The sequence below is a fragment of the Daktulosphaira vitifoliae genome, unplaced genomic scaffold (assembly GCF_025091365.1).
Source record: "Daktulosphaira vitifoliae isolate Bord-2020 unplaced genomic scaffold, ASM2509136v1 Scaffold_2, whole genome shotgun sequence".
Lineage (NCBI taxonomy): Eukaryota > Metazoa > Arthropoda > Insecta > Hemiptera > Phylloxeridae > Daktulosphaira > Daktulosphaira vitifoliae.
Window position 1 is genome coordinate 2,047,845 of NW_026099573.1, and position 17,715 is coordinate 2,065,559.

General features: G+C 27.1%; 1 protein-coding gene across 7 annotated transcripts in view; it reads right to left on the minus strand.

Annotated features, from left to right (window-relative positions):
* LOC126898355 (protein unc-80 homolog) overlaps window positions 1–17,715 on the minus strand; it is a 64,342-nt gene that overhangs the window by 27,202 nt on the left and 19,425 nt on the right. For 4 of the 7 annotated variants that reach the window (XM_050672310.1, XM_050672307.1, XM_050672308.1 and 1 more), the window contains exons 30-32: window positions 17,397–17,537; window positions 4,301–4,395; window positions 4,048–4,225 (exon numbers count right to left, since the gene is read on the minus strand). In XM_050672310.1, coding sequence (XP_050528267.1) covers window positions 4,048–4,225; window positions 4,301–4,395; window positions 17,397–17,537 — 414 coding nt within the window. The remainder of the gene's footprint in view (window positions 1–4,047; window positions 4,226–4,300; window positions 4,396–17,396; window positions 17,538–17,715) is intronic. The other 3 variants (XM_050672309.1, XM_050672312.1, XM_050672311.1) reach the window with 3 other exon arrangements.

The following is a 17,715-nucleotide window of genomic DNA, read 5'->3' on the forward strand; positions in this document are numbered from 1 at the left end:
CAAAAAAATTACAAATTTTAAAATAGCTAATTTTCGAAATTTTCGAAATTTTTTTTACTTAAAACTGCCATAACTTTTTCAAAAATGAACAAATTAATAAAATTTTTTTTTTTTATAGATGCTTGATGTCTTTACCTATCATTTGGTATATTTTTTTTTATAAATTTGTCCTTTTTATATATATCTTAAATTAAAACTAATGTAATATACTTTAATTTGAAAAAAAAAAATTGACCTTTAGACTTGTCTTCGTGGTGAAAATGGCTACCGAATTCTATTTTTGTGTGAAAATTCTCGATTTTATTTTTTACATTTTTAACTTTATAATTTATAACTTATTGAAAAGTGAATGGATTAACACAATTTTTTTATGAGAAATAATATTTTTTAATAATCCCTTTTTCATTCGACATACTTTATCTTAATTAGGATATTAATAAGAAACTAGCAGATAATGTAGCTTTTGTAATTATCCACCAATTTCTTAGAATTAAACNTAGAATAATACACCAATTTTTTAAAATTAAACACTATCTAAAGATTTGCATCGAAGGGGTTTTTTTCATAGTGATTTTAGTTACTGTTAGANAACGTTTTTTTTTTTGATAGAGATTTTAATCACTGTCAGATATCATTATACTTGATCCAACTATGCCACGTCATCACTGTGCCGCGACCACCATGTGCTAGGTTTTTTAATTAAGTCAATGTTATTTTTAACTGCAAAGCTATCGAATTTTCAAATAGATGATAACAGACTTACTATGAGTTAAGCCAAATTGTAAGTTCGAGACATTAATATTTGTTAATTTCAAACCCTCAAATTCCTAAATTATATGCTTTGACAAAAATATATAAGCCAAGAAGTAATATGAGATCTAATGTGTGGAATATATATATATATATATACAGAGTAATTTTTTTATCATAACCCACTCAATTACTTACAGTGTAATAATAATTTAAACATTTATTTTTTTGGTTATCTTTAGTTACACATTATTATTGAATTATTAACTATGTAATACTTTTTAAGTTCATCCCTTATGCCTGGTAAGGGTGTCAACTTTGTTTTTTTAAATGGGAACACATTTTGAATTTAATAAAATGTTTGAATTTTTAATTTAATAGTAAATGGCGTTTGAATTTTTAGTATAACTTAATTTGTTTATTAGATATAAACACTTAAAGTTTCAAATTTTTGAGTTAATATACACGTATAATACACAAGGGTTTACAAATACAGGTAGCTAATTGGTTTTTTATGACATCGATATTAGCAGGTACACAGCATTGTTATAATCAATGGTAGTAAGGCACATTGTTGTGAGTTTATATATACACTAACTGACAATACAGAAAGTATATCTATTGACAGGGCCGGATTTGACGGAGGGTTTTAAGGGCACTTGCCCCGGGCAGCAGATGTTTGGGGGCATCCGGATGCCGAATACTATAAAAAATTTTTTTAAACTTTTTAACACTCGGCTTATGAAAAAATCAACTTTAAAAAATAAATATTGTTTTGTATTTATATAATTTGGGCTGCAAAATTAATACCGATATACGTCACATGATAACAGAACTACATTGGGGTATACAGCAAACACGGTATAATACTTTAGTAAATTGGTAAAAACGTTCGATGCAAATCTTTAGATAGTTTTTAATTTTAAAAAATTGGTGTATTATTCCAAAAGGGATTATTAAAAAATATTATTTCTCATAAAAAAATTGTGTTCATCAATACACTTTTCATTAAGTTATAGCATTATAAAGTTAAAAATTAAAAAAATTAAATCGAGAATTTTCACACGAAAATAGCATTCGGTAGCCAATTTCCGTCGCGAAGACAAAATAAAGTCCGAAATTTTTTTTTTTGCATAATAAAGTACATTACATTATCTTTAATTTAAGATATATATAAAAGTGTCAGACTTTCCGGAACACTTTCAAAAGTTAAGTGTAAAAGTAATTTTTTTGTGAAAAAGTTGTCATTTTAAATCCCCCCAAATGATAAGTAAAGATATCAAGCGTCTATAAAAAAAAAAAAATACTGATCCTTACATTTTCCAAAAAGTTATAGCATTATTAAGTTAAAATTATAAAAAAGAATTATTTTACAAAAGTCGTAATTTTTTATTAACTTTGATGTCTATTTTCACCACGAAGACAAGTTCAGAGGTCAAATTTTTTTTTCAAATTAAACTATATTACATTAACTTTAATTTAAGATATATTTAAAAGTGGCAGACCTTTCGGAACATTTTCAAAAGTTAAATTGAAAAAGTAAATTTTTTGTGAAAAAGTTGTCATTTTAAATCCTCCCCTTTGGGCAGGTAAAGGGTCAGATTTATAAAAAAATATATGCCAAATATATATATAGGTGAAAACATCAAGCATCTATAAAAAAATTATATTGATATGTTCATTTTTGAAAAATTGACGGCATTTTTTTGGAGGTTTCCCCCATTTACGGGGAACGAGGGAAATTTTTTCAATTTTTAAGGGTAATGTCTTCGACTAGATACAATTTGTGATTTTTTGACGTATCGTTGAAAGAAATCCGTTTGGTGAGAGCTGAGAAAATATGGTACCAGACAAAAAAAAAAAAACACATCATAGTAAAACCAATACCTTCTCAGCTTCGCATCGAAGCTAAAAATATTATAAACTCAGCTGAATAGATGAAGTTGTTGATAATGATGAGTGGACTATGTAAGATTTTGTGATAATGGTGTCGAACATATGAGTATGACGAGTCAGAGTGTAGATCCAGATACGTAATGGCAGATGAAAACAGACTACGGCAATGAAGATGTTTAGTGATGGTCAGAGGTAAATGTTTTATCATTTGATGAAATTATAGAAGACTGCAGGAAAAAAATCAAGAAAAGTACCAAATTTATAAAAATATATTTTTATTTAACATTTTTGATTAAAATAATTTTGATTGTACTATTTACTACCTAGTGCCAATAAAAATTTTAAAGTATTAAATTTAATTAAACTTTTATTATAATGTATAATTATGTAGCTGCTATGGAGGTTGAATTAAAAAATGTTAATAAATTAAATTGTAAGATTATTATATTTATTTTTACTCTTCATATTATGAAGGTTTTATAAATTTATTGCAATATTGCTATCTTTAAATGAATTTTGAAATTTGTGTTACAAAACAGCAGTGTTTCAAACTTGAAATAAACACGTTTTAGGTAGATAGTTATAAAGTGCAAGTTTGGAAATTTTAAAATTTTTATCTTTAACTACTTCGATAATGAGTATTTTTTTATTATTTTACTGTTAGGGACCTCAAAAAAAAATTTGCCCTGGGCATCCAAAAGTCTAAATCCGGACCTGTCTATTGATAGTCATAATTGACGATAAACAATCCGTGACTGTGACAGCAATGTTATAAAAATCTAATTAGCTATCTGTATTTATAATCCCTTGTGTATTACACACATATATTAACTCAAAAATTTAAAACTTTAAATGTTTATATCTCATAAACGAATAAATTATATTAAAAATTCAAATTCCATTTACTATTGAATTAAAAACTCAAATATTATATTAAATTCAAAATATGTGTTCCCATTTAAAAAAAACCAAGTTGACACCCTTACCAGGCATAAGGGATGAACTTAAAAAGTATTACATAGTTAATAATTCAATAATAATGTGTAACTAAAGATAACCAAAAAAATAAATGTTTAAATTATTATTACACTGTAAGTAATTGAGTGGGTTATGATAAAAAAATCACTCTGTATAACTAAGCGCCTAGTTTTAACACCATACGTCTTCTGAGACGCGCAGTGAGGTTGACTTAAGTTGACAAATCTATAAGTTATAGAGTTAAATTAAAGATGATTCTAATAATTAATTAACAGTTAATAAACCAAGAAATATAAATAACTGAAAAAAATAATCTTTTTTCATTACTATGTTAATTTTACAAGTAATTAAGTGATTTAAGGAATACCGATAACTAGTATGATTGAATTACAAAATCACCAAAGAATTATAAAAACTACTTACAATCACCATCAGATGATATAATTTCCTTGATGCCTTCTTTAGTATTGCGACGTAATTTCAAACTATACCGTTTAAAAGAACCAGCTGTACCTCTTCTCTGAGATAAGGCAATTGATTGTTGATTAGATGATTTTGATTTTTTTTCATCAATTATCATTATTGGTCCATTATCATCCCACTAATATGAAAAAGTACAAATCATGTATAATTAACATTTAAAAGCAATACAACAAAATAACAAATTGGTATATACTTGATTAAAATGAACATTTGGATTAGAATTCTCTGTTTTAGTAGGCTGTTCATTATCATTACGTTTCAAACATGTTTTACCTTTATCTGGAGCTGCTAATAATAAAAACAAAGATATACGTTGATTTCAAAATAATTAAAATAATCTTATAATCATAAGTGCACATAAGGCAGTAATAAGGAGTTTTAAATTAGGACTTCAAATTAAATATAAGTACCCCATTTTTTTTTTTTTACTAATTTTGTACTTTTTTTAAGATAACATTAAAAATAAAAACAGCTATCAACATTTTTTTTTTGCTTCTTAATCTGCAATAATATTTTTAGCACCACTTAATTTAAAATTTATGTGTACCTATAAGTATAATGTTATTACAAATAAAAAAAGGATGTTTTCTACAAAGACTGATAAATTAGTAATGAATATAATACTAAATAATATACTAGATACTAAAAGATTGTCTATTTCAAATTATTTAAGTATCTAAACTAAGGCTCTTATAATAAACTATAAGACTATATCTCTACATAAATTAATATAAAAATCATTATTAAGTCTAACTTTAAAAATATACTACTAACTTCGATAAACATTCTACTAGGGTTATATTTAGTAATACTAATTAAAATAAAAACAAATTTTAAGAAACAATTAAATAATTTATTTAAATTAAATTAGTTTTAAATCAATAAAGAAAAATAATCCTTGCAAAATAAATTCAATGTTTCACTACAGATTCACTAATTATACAGAATTTATATAAAGAGTGCTTTATATTATTTTTTATAATACTTAACACATAACATAGTTTTATTATTATAAATGAGTTAAATATTTTAACTAATTAAAATTTAACCAAGTTAAAATTTAAATTTTAACTAATGACTTAGATAAAGGTGTACTCAAGGAAATATCTTATGTACACTCCTGCACTAGATGTTTTTCATGATAAAAAAAGTATTCAAAATTCTATTGTTAATAATACAATTCTTTTTAAATTAATTTTTATAATACAAACAAAATATTAAGAATGCCACTAAATGTGTAAAAAATGTTGCTTTTAGTAAATAGATTTTTGGTAATTTTTAAATATATTTCATAAATTGTGTAAAAACAAGAAAATGTACAAAAAAATCAACTTTTTATTTTCTGTGGGAATATTTGTAAATATAAATCTTAAAAATCCATTCGATAAAAAAATTAATCAAATTTATATTAAAAAATAGAATTAACGAGGAAAATATGCTAGTCATGAGGTTTAGACTAATGGTTTTTTCCTTCTTCAGAAAAATTTAGCTTTATTGACAATAATAAAATTTAAATTTGAAATATAAACAATTATCTGGAAATTATTTAAATATTTAAGGATTAAAGGATTTTAAATAAGAAGTACCGCCGACTTTTGTAAACCTTAATTTTTACAGAGCATGCCTATAAATGTTCTAGAAGTATTCTGAAAATTTTGTTGATATATGTCGGTTTTTTACAAAATTATTTTATAAAATAATAATGATTTTTTCCATGAACTCCAAACACATTTTATTATAAGTATACGTTTTCATGATTGTTCAGTGTATATTTAATTATATTTCTATAGAAAAAAACCAAGGTATTTTGAAACATTGTTATTTTTATTAATTTTCTTCAAGTAAGAAATTTAATTTAAAAATATTGAACAAAAACTAAGTTTATTTTAATATAGCCCAAGAAACACATTATAATGGGTTTTTATTACAAATATAAATTACTTAAATTATTTTAATTATAATTATATTAAATCAACGTATGATAGTATAGATTCTCCTGTAAGTTGAGGTCAGAATAGACTTACAGTAACTTCTTCTTATCATAAAAGACCCCGCAAGGAAGTAGTAACCATTACTACCGATCATAGGCGATTTTGCAAAAGACCTAATAGTAATGGAAGGAATTGATGACAGCAGCTTGAAGATTTTCAAATACTGATTTATCAAATACGATGTGGAAGGAGGAGTTCACAATATTTAAATTTCTAATAAAGAATTATAGATCAAACAGAAAAAAAATTAGAACTTACAGAAACAGATATACTAGAAAATATCAGTACGGGAAGAACAAAGACTTTTCAGGTCGTCATTAAGTGAAACTCTTGGAAAAACATTGGAACATGGAATATCAGAAATATGCTAAGTATAAGCAAATTAGTAAATATATAACTAAAAATGACTGGACAAAGACATACTAGGGATGAGCAAAGTTAGATAGTCAAAAAATGGTGATTTTTAGTCGGATGACTACCCCGTTATCTATTTTGGCGATGAAACGCCAGAATGTTCAGGTGTAGGATTTATTTTAAATAAGAAATGGGCCCACCATATCGTGAACAAAATAGCATATAACAATAGACTTATACTGATTAAGCATAAAGCTAAACCAAATGACAATTGTATAGTTTTTACCGCTGTATCGAACGGACGTGTTTAATTTAATGCTCTATTTTACTGGTGTTGGAATACCTTATCTCGATATACGTAGAGTATGTGTAATGTAATTCAATTACATGTGTTGTTGTCATTTTGTGCTTTAGATTATTAGTTCATCGAAATCGCTAAGTTGATTGAGGAAAATTCATATACAATATTCATCGTATAACTTATTACATTTATATTTATATCTACGTAATTCATTAATATCAATAAATTTCTAGTAACTAAGCCACTTTTAACTACCACTAAAAAAGAATATTCATTTGTCGATATAATGAATACTCTCAAAATTATACGTGATGATATTTTTTAATTTTTTTAAATGGCAACAAACATATTTAACTAGTTTATAAAATAAAAAATGATTTAATTAAGAAAATGACTGGTCGATAACAACCTTTAGACCAGTCTTTCAGAAGTTATTACCAATTGAAAGTAATGACTGAAGGTGATGATTGGGTGCTGCTATTTTTATCACTAGTCATATCCAGGAAGTTCTCTTTTTACCATCAAGGTATAAACTACCGAAGTACTAGTCTAAAATTTATTATTAACCAGTCATTTTTTTAATTAGATCATTATCTAATAAATAAACTAGGTAATCATCGATATAAAAATTACATTGACATTCTTAAAGTTTTAAGGAACGATTCTAAAAAGTAATTATTATGTAATAAATCAAGAATATACATGTAACTAAAATTAAACAAACATTTTTTTTCCCAATGTTGTATTTATTTTGAGAGTAATCGATAGGTTAAGCGATGGCCAGTTCAGGTTTAGAAGAATCATCGGTACTAGAGAAGCAATCTGATGCTTAAGAATTGGTACAAAACAAATAGAAATTAGTAAAATTTATGGCCGACCCCAAGTAGTTGGGATTAAGGCGAAGAAAAAAAAGAAGAATAAAGACATATTTATAGTATTTATAAATTTGGAAAAGGCTTTTGATAAGATACCATAGAAAGACCTATTCTATGCTTTATAAGTAATAGGAGTTATTCACAAATATCGAAGGATAATATACAATTTATACTAGGACTAATCAGCTATAATAAAAGTATAATAAAAATTGGTCACTTGTTGCTAACTAATTAAATAAAATTAAAACTATATAAAAAATATTAAACTCAGAAAGCCACAAAAAATTACAGAAAAATAGCGGATACGTATTTCGGAAACAGTGTTACCATTATCAACGCTTAAATCATACAAGAATGTGTTTAGCATTAATTATATAAAAAAAACCCAGCACAGTGGGGTCGTGGCACAGTGATGACGTGCATAGTTGGGACAAGTATAATGATATCTGATAGTGGTTAAAATCACTATCATAATAAATATAGTTAAAAAAAAATTGAAAACGCGCTTTTTATACATATCGAACTAAAAAAATTTTAAATAATTTTTAAAATAAGTTTAAAACAATAATTAACGAAAAATACTAGTATGATAGTGAAAAAAAGCGTCGGGCACTCAACATACCAAAAATATGGCACAAAGTACCTACGCTTTTACCTACGCTTCACAATAATACTAGTATTTTGTTTTTAGTATATTATTTATATAATTTAGTAATTTTGTATATATATATATATAATAAAATTATGCAGGAAAATATTGTTATCGGAGAGTGGTGAGCGAGGTGGGGTGAATGCGTCACGACAGTATAGTCTCAAGGCCATAGACGACGGGATACGCTTGAATAATAACATGTGACGCGTGGAGAGTTACAAACAAACATACATGTGAAATTAATATAAGCGAATTGAAAACGATTCGATAAAAATCTGATAGTGTTTAATTTTAAAAAATTGATGGATTATTCCAAAAACTATATGATCTCCTATTTCCTTATTTATATCCTGATTACAAGTTTTATGATTTATAAGTGTATATATATATTTATAATACAGTAGAACCTCATTAGTCCGGACTTCGCTTAATCCGGACACCTGTCTAATATTACGAAAAATACACAGTTTATGCCGTAGACTAAAATAAGCATAAAGACAAGTTCCTCGAATTTCCCATAAGTACATATATTCTTATCCACCGTCATTAAAGTTATCATAAACTATGTATTAGTAATTTATATTTTGGTCATTATTATATATATACATAATTCTATCCACATTAAATATGTAATGTTTTTGCTGGACCTAATATCATGTTGCAATATATATATTATATCATATATAGTATTTAGTATAATACAATATTCTTAAATCTATAATACGGACATGTTTTTTGGTTATTTTGTTTAATCCGGACTTTCATTAAATCGGACAACCTAGAGCCCTTATTAGTCCGGATTAATGAGGTTCTACTGTATATAAATATTTAAAGAGAAATAGTTTTAATTAAAAAAACCCAGCACAGGGAGGTCGCGGCACAGTGGTGACGTGACATAGTCGGATCAAGTATAATGATATCTGACAGTGATTAAAATCACTATAAAAAAAAAACGCTTCGATGCAAATTTTTAGATAGTGTTTAATTTTAAAAAATTGGTGTATTATTCCAAAAGCTACATGATCTGCTAGTTCTTTATTAATATCCTGATTAAGATAAAGTATGTCGAATGAAAAAGGGATTATTAAAAAATATTATTTCTCATAAAAAAATTGTGTTGATCCATACACTTTTCAATAAGTTATAGCATTATAAAGTTAAAAATGTAAAAAATAAAATCGAGAATTTTCACACAAAAATAGAATTTAGTAGCCATTTTCACCACGAAGACAAGTCTAAAGGTCAAATTTTTTTTTTCCATTATAAAGTACATTAGATTAGCTTTAATTTAAGATATATATAAAAGTGTCAGTATTTCCGGAACACTCAAAAGTTAATTTTTTATGAAAAAGTTGTCATTTTGAATCCCCCTGTGAGCAGGTAAAGGGTCAGATTTATAAAAAAATACATCAAATGATAGGTCATTGAATAGAGACATCGTGCATAATTGAAAAAATGTCTAAAATTAGCGATTTTTAAATTTGTAATTTTTGGAGATTTCCCTCATTTACAGGGAACGAGGGAAATTTTTTCAATTTTTGAGGGTAATGTCTTCCTGACATGTGTTGAGGGTAATGAGGGTAAGTTAATATTTACGGTTTTAAAAACCAAATTTTTTTGGAGGATTTCCCTTATTTAATAAGAATGAGAAATTTTTTTTTTAATTTTTAAGAACAATATCTTCAACTAGATACGATTTATGATTTTTAAAAATGATAAGATTAATTTAATATCGGCTTCAAAACAAGGGTAGGGATGCTAAAGTAGAACAGACAAGAGAAGAATGTTCCAAGCTAAAAATATGAGCAGCAATAATGAAAGGAAACAATTCTGAAATCATTCAATCAATACATTTTGACTAGCTAAGTATGTGTGTCATTAACAACTCCATAATCCAAGATAAGATGGACAAGGGTATTATAAAGGGCCAATAGATAGATCTAGATATGGAGTCTAGATGACGTTGGATAAACCCGAGGACTTTAAAGCTTTATTCACAATGATATTGATATGGTAGTCAAATGACAGTAAGGGTGTTAGACACAGAGATTTTTGATAAAATGTGATTGAGGGGCCATTAAGGGATGAAAAAAGGAATAAAGATAAGTGATTGTGGTGGAAAGATATTACATAAAATTTATCCTTATTCAAAGAAAGATTGACTTGTTAGACAATCACAGAAAGCAATCAATCAGATAGAAACAGTAATGAGGAGTATTAAATAAATAAAAATAAAAACTTAATTATGGAGATAACAGTGTAAAAAGGAGAGAGAAAAGAGTTATATTTGAATGTTCAGAAACCATTCAATAGAAAAGAACCGTGCTAAGTAAAATAGGATTTGAATCAAGAAAGATTTAGATTTCTAATAGTGATGAAGAGATTTAAATAAAATTAACTTAAAGATAAATAATTTTTTTTAACTTAAATGTTTTTTGAAATAAAATATAATAATCTAGATAAAAATAATATCCAAAGTTGATAGTTTTGTGGAGTCAAATTAGTTAGCATGTTTTTTTTTAATAAAAAGGTTAATAAAAGCATTGTAAATTGTGTTTACTACATCAATTATACAAAGCTAAGTTTAATCTATTAAATTTGCAAGACAAAAATATAGTATTTTTTTTTTTTTTTAAATAAAATAATAAATAATAAGCATTAATACAGTAAAATTAGATCTGACAATATTCTAGGCATGCTTTAATAAAATTTATAATTTTATACATTATATACAAAGTGGAACAGATCTAACTGACAACTCATATAACTTATGATCCACGTTACATTATATATATATATATTTAAATACATTTTTACAATATAGAATTTAAAATATGTTTTATGTTAATTTTCGTTTTACAAAAATTATTTTAAAAATTAATTTTTTTATTAAAATTTTTGACTAACATTTGATACCATAAGAAAATCGTAAAAAAAAAAAAAAAATTTAAATACTTCAAAATTCTGTATACGTTTATTAACTACTAATTAAAATAAGAGTTTTTGATATCAAAATTTTTCTTTAAAAATGATTTATAAATTAGGTATCTTCAAATCTAAAAAAAAATTTTAGTAAAAAAATTAATTTTTAAAATATATTTTGTAAATGTGAAAATTAACATAAAACTTATTTTAAATATAGTTATATATCGTAAAAATTTATTTAAAAAAACAACAATAGCACAATGGGGTCATGGCAAAGTGTGGACGTGGCATAATTGGGATAAATATAGAAGATATCTGACAATGATTAAAATCACTATCATAAGAAACGCTTTGATATATATCTATAGATAGCCTTTAATTTTAAGGAATTGGTGGATTATTATAAAAGCAAATTTAACTCCTATTTTTATCATTATTCCAACTTTTATGGCAAACATGTAAAGTTAAGATATAATACTTTTCAAAAAAAAAAGAATTGTTAGTTACTTATAAATAAATTTATTGGTCAACAAGCAATTTTCACCAAAATTTCTAAACCCATTTTTTTCGCCTATTTCAAATCTGCTGATTGAAAATGAGACCAGCTATGATGTATTGTTCAGAGTGTTGGGCGGTTGACAAGAAAATAGAGCAGACAATGAGTGTAGCAGAGATAAGAATGCTTAGATGGATGAGTGGAGTGAGAGAGGATAGGATAAGGAACAAACATATAAAAGAGAGTATAGGCGTACAGACTCGCAAAAGTTCAAAAATATGATCTTTTTTAATTTTTTCAAAAAATATTTGACTTACAAAAAAAAGTATCGTATAAAAGTTGTTTAAAAGATAATTTTAAACAAAAAAGCTCTCTTATATTTTTTCATTTAAACAAATATTTTTCGAGTTACATTACATTTAATATGAGTACTAAAATTTATTTTCCAATTTTTTTCATTTTACGGTTACTTTTTAACACGCTTATATTAGTTTCACCTGTATGCGTTATCGCATATTCCGTTGTCTAGACTAGACTGTTATACGCATTCACCCCTCCCCACGCCTCGCTCACTACACGATGGTACACTATTCCTATAAAAATTTATTTTTAGTTATCGTACCCGTACACGCGTGCTTGTCATCAATATTATATATATATAAATAAATTTTTATTTTGACTGACCAATAACGCCCGCGTCTAATGCGCCTTACGTATATATATATATATTCCTACCGCCGTTTATACCTCGGGTATAACGTTAGTCCGACCCGCCCGGCCATAAAACACAGCTATACTTAGTGCATGATACTTTTACGTAGTTAAGTCGCATTATTTGTATAAATATATATATTCTAATTACTATTAAAATTAATATATTAACACGATTTATTCTAATTAAGAGATATAAAGTATTCATTCCGATTACGAGGGATGATTTCCGTATCGTCATTTTTCGTCACTACCTCCACGTTCCGGGAGTGAGTAATTTACGCGCCTGCTGCTTTCCTTGGATGTGGTAGCCGTTTCTCAGACTCCCTCCCCAGAATCGAACCCTGATTTCCCGTTACCCGTAACAACCATGATATTGATAGTAACTACTATCATAACATGAAACTAAAAAGTAAAAAATAAATATAGTTTAAAAAACTAAAAAAACACGCTTTTAAAGTACATCGAACTAAAAAGTTAAAAATAATTTTTAAAATAATTATGAACAAAAAATACTATTATTGTGATAAAAGCGTGGGTGCTTTGTGCCATATTTTCGTATATTGAGCGCCCGACGATTTTATCACAATAATAGTATTTTTTGTTCACAATTATTTTAAAAATTATTTTTAACTTTTTAGTTTGATGTGCTTTAAAAGCGTGTTTTTTTTAGTTTTTTTAAACTATATTTTCATGTTATACTTACATTAGACACAATGTTATAAATGCATATGTGTGTATGTGTGAGTTTATTTATTTATAGTATCATTAAAGTGTAGTGTATATTAAGACACAACCGAAGAGTAGGTAATTGATTTGACGCTATATTGTTTAAACCCAACTAAACGCTAAATTGTATATTGTCAAACAACAATTATATTATGTCAATTGCCACCGGAATTTCTGTTAATCTTTTTCTTTGCCTTATTCCCAACTACTTGGGGTCGGCCACCCTAATCCTAAACTTCCACTTGACACTATCGATCTCCCACATCTTCTACGCTCACATCAGCTGTCCTCATATCGCATTCAATAACATCCCTCAATCTCTTTTTTGATCTTCCTCTATCTCTTCTTCCTTCAACATTCATTTCTATAACTGTTCTTATAGCTTCCGATTCTTCTCTCCTCATAACATGACTAAATCATCTAAGTCTATTTTCTCTCACCTTACTTACGATTGACACTACACTTATACTCCCTCTTATATACTCATTCCTTATTCTATCTTTTCTAGTCACTCCACTCATCCAATTATCATTTTTATCTCTGCTACACTCATTCTCTGCTCTACTTTCTTATCAACCGCTCAACACTCTGAACCATACATCATAGCTGGTCTGACTACATTAATAATGAAATAAGTAAAGTAAACCCATTGCTACTATTTCAACTAATCGCTATTTAAAAGAAAAAACCCAGCAGTGTCCTGGCACAGTGATTAAAATCATTATCAAAAAACAACGCCTTGATGCAAATCTGTAGATAGTGTTTAATTTTTAAATTTTAATGGATTATTACAAAAGCTACATAATCTCTTATTTCCTTATTTATATCCTAAATACAAGTTATTTGCATTACTAGTGCAAAGTATGTACTCGATGGAGGATTTCTCCACTTGTCGGCGAACAAAGAGGCAGGTAGTTCGGACCGGTTGACCTGTTGCCTAGCGTCACAAAAGGGATCGGTACTACCTACCAGGGAAAGGTAATGAGGGTGACTTGTAGTCTCAACGACGGTCAGTTTTTCAGAACCCAGTAGAAGAAGAAGGTCGCAGCAGATATTTCACTCTTAAATATTACATATTTCTTTAGTTATTTTTGTTAAAAATTATTTTCTTAAATAAAGCAAGTCAATTTGTGTTTGACCATTCACTGTAAGTAAGTTTGTTTTTTATTTTATTGCATAGAATAAATTTGTCTACAATAGACAAATTTACACATAACACAATATTATTTAGAGCAATTCTAAATAAGTTAACTGCATGAGTTCACTTGCGCACAGCTACATTGGGCATAATTTACATAATCAGAAAGAAATAATTAGAGTGTGGTACCTTAACTGTATTTTAATTATTTCTGTTTTATAGTCATCGTTGTCGGCGCACTGCGGTGGTCGATTGACGTCTAGGGTACTCGTGCAAGGCGGTACTCTACTGTTATGTGCCATCGGTACTCTGCGGATACCATGACACGTTTAAGGGCACTGGCTCAGAGCGAGTGTTCTATTGTTCTTTTAGTAATCGTTGTCGGCGCACTGCGGTGGTCGATTGACGTCTAGGGTACTCGTGCAAGGCGGTACTCTACTGTTATATGTCGATGGTACTCTGCGGATATCACGACATGTTAAGGGCTATTTACGCAATACTCACAAATTAAGCTACACGACATAACGCATATAGTATTACTTGTTAACCAGCGTAGGTTACTCATGCAGTTAGGTTATAATGACATTTGATATATTTTACACATGGTAGAGCTTCATACTCTGTTTTTTTATTATTTTATGATTACAGTCCACTCACGAGCATTAACACCACTATAAAGTTATTTGACAAATGTATCAAACAAAATTTTTTTCCATTTTCTTATTCATTTTCCCATTCTAAATTTTGATAGAATATATCTTCAACAAAAGTACAATTTTCTTAATTTTCAATCTTTATTTCTATTGAATTTGTACGTCATTGACCTTTGCAATGTTCACATATAATAGAACATTTAAGTCCTGTTTTTCGGCAGCCACAATTTTTACCAGCTCCAGCACCTGACTAAAGTACGTTTTATGACAATTATCTTTATTATTAGCAGAAATTCCAGTGGCAATTGACATAATATAATTGTTGTTTGACAATATACAATTTAGCGTTTAGTTGGGTTTAAACAATATAGCGTCAAATCAATTACCTACTCTTCGGTTGTGTCTTAATATACACTACGCTTTAATGATACAATAAATAAATAAACTCACACATACACACATATGCATTTATAACATTGTGTCTAATGTAATGATAAAAGTAACCGTAAAATGAAAAAAAATGGAATATAAATTTTAGTACTCATATTAAATGTAATGTAACTCGAAAAATATTTGTTTAAATGAAAAAATATAAGATAATTTTTTTGTTTATAATTGTCTTTTAAACAACTTTTGTACGAAACTTTTTTTTGTAAGTCAAATATTTTTTGAAAAAATTAAAAAAGCTCATATTTTTGAACTTTTGCGAGTCTGTAAAAAAAAGCTCAAGTCCAATCGATGAGGACTTTTAGTATGTCATTATACATATCTTAATTCAACTTTAAAAAAAAAAAAATTTTGGTTGGGAATTTTTTCTGCCATTTTTCCTTCTTTGACTGGCCTAATATATCCATGTTAGCAGTGCTCGAATTGGCCAAAAATAAGTAGGGGAGCTCAACTTAACAATTTGTAAACTGCGTCCCTAGCATTTTGAAGACCTTTTTTTTTTTTTTACTCATTACTTAGTATTTATTAATAAATTATATTTCATTATTATACTATTTAAAAAAAAAAAAAAAGATGGTATTTCCAACATCCTCATAAAAAAAAAATTGGTGGGGGGGGCGCAAAATTTTTTTTAAAAAAAGTAGAGGAGCTACGTCCCCCTGCGCACCCCCCCAATTCGAGCACTGCATGTTAGCAGTTGAGTTCTGACGTTTCGGACTCAACTGCAAACATGGATATATCCTCAAGCACTTCAAGTAACAATACCTTGTTAAACATTTTTTTTTAAATTAATTTTTTCACTTTGTTTTTAATTTGTAATAATCTTAAAATTGGTCAAGTGAGAGGTGTGAAAAATTAACAACAAACACAAAAAAAAAAAAAAAATGTTATAAAATATTTTAATATGCATAAGAAATATTTTCTCACGAGGGGAGACTACAGTGATGGGATCCGTTATTTATTCATGTTATTCAATTTAAATGTGATAAAAATCAAATGAACTTTAAATTTTTTTTCACCTCAAAAAAGAATTTTAAAAAAATGCAAAGAAACTTAGTTTAATGAGCCAGGTTAGAACGAGTTCGTACCCCAAGCATATAAAACTGTATGACATTCGATACAGCCACCATGAATTACACGCAATTTAGCTAAAAATGACAATTTAAGATAATTTAAAAATTTAATGCAGCTTTTAAATTTATATTTAATGTAAGTTAGATTCATCTAAATTTTATAAAAATTGGTGGACACATTACTATGGAAAACTTTTAAAAAGTATTTTAAAATAAAAATAAAATTTGAACACAAAAATAGCACGTTTTTAACTATGACAATCATTTGCATATAGAAGATAAGTTGTCGAACCAAATTTTTTTTTTTAATTTATAGTGTGTAACATAAGCTTTAATTTAACATATGTTTAAAGGACGTAATGTTTTCAGAACATTTTTAAAAGTCAAGTTGAAAACATTGACTTCTGTATTTTTGAATCCACCACTGTGGGCAGGTAACGGGTTAGGTTTTCAAAATTTGATATCAAATGAAAGGGAAATATCTAAGGTTTCAATATATAAAAAAATAATAATATTGTTATTCATTCCTTTTTCAATAAGTTATGGCTATTTTTCGAAAAAAGTGGAAAAATGTCAAAAATTTACAGATTATAAAAAGTGTAATTTTTTGCAGGATTTTCATCATTTACGGAGAATGAGGGAAAAGTTTTTAATTTTTGAATGTAATGTCTTCAACAAGATACAATTTGTAATCTTTTGACGTATTGTTGAAAGAAATTGGTCTGGTGAGAGCTGAGAAAAAGTAATGACAGACACAAACAAAGAATATACACTTTAAGGTATAATTAATACCTTCTCAGCTTCGCATCGAAACAAAAAAGTATAAAATGTTATGTGGATCATAAGTTATATGTTCATAAGTTCTACCTGTGTAATATATAATTTATAATGTACAAAAATTATAGTGCAATATTATTGGTCTGTAATACTGTTATTTCTCATACCACGCTTTTCTTTTATAAGTTTAGCATGTCTGCGAAGTTTGGTCAACACAGTAGTAGCAACAACAATACTACTTTTTCGACTAACATCTTCTTCTGGTTTTAAATGGCTTTGTGAGAGCTCATTTCCACTTTTCTCCATTTCTATGGTATAACAGTAATGACATCTTGTTGTTAAAAAATATAATACCTAATTATTAAATTTAACATATGCATTTTATGCGCATAAAATTTCAAGTTATAGAACTACATTTTACACATTTAATTCAAAATTAAATTACTTTATTTTATCTTATTACAAAAAGTTTTCTTATCTTGTGAT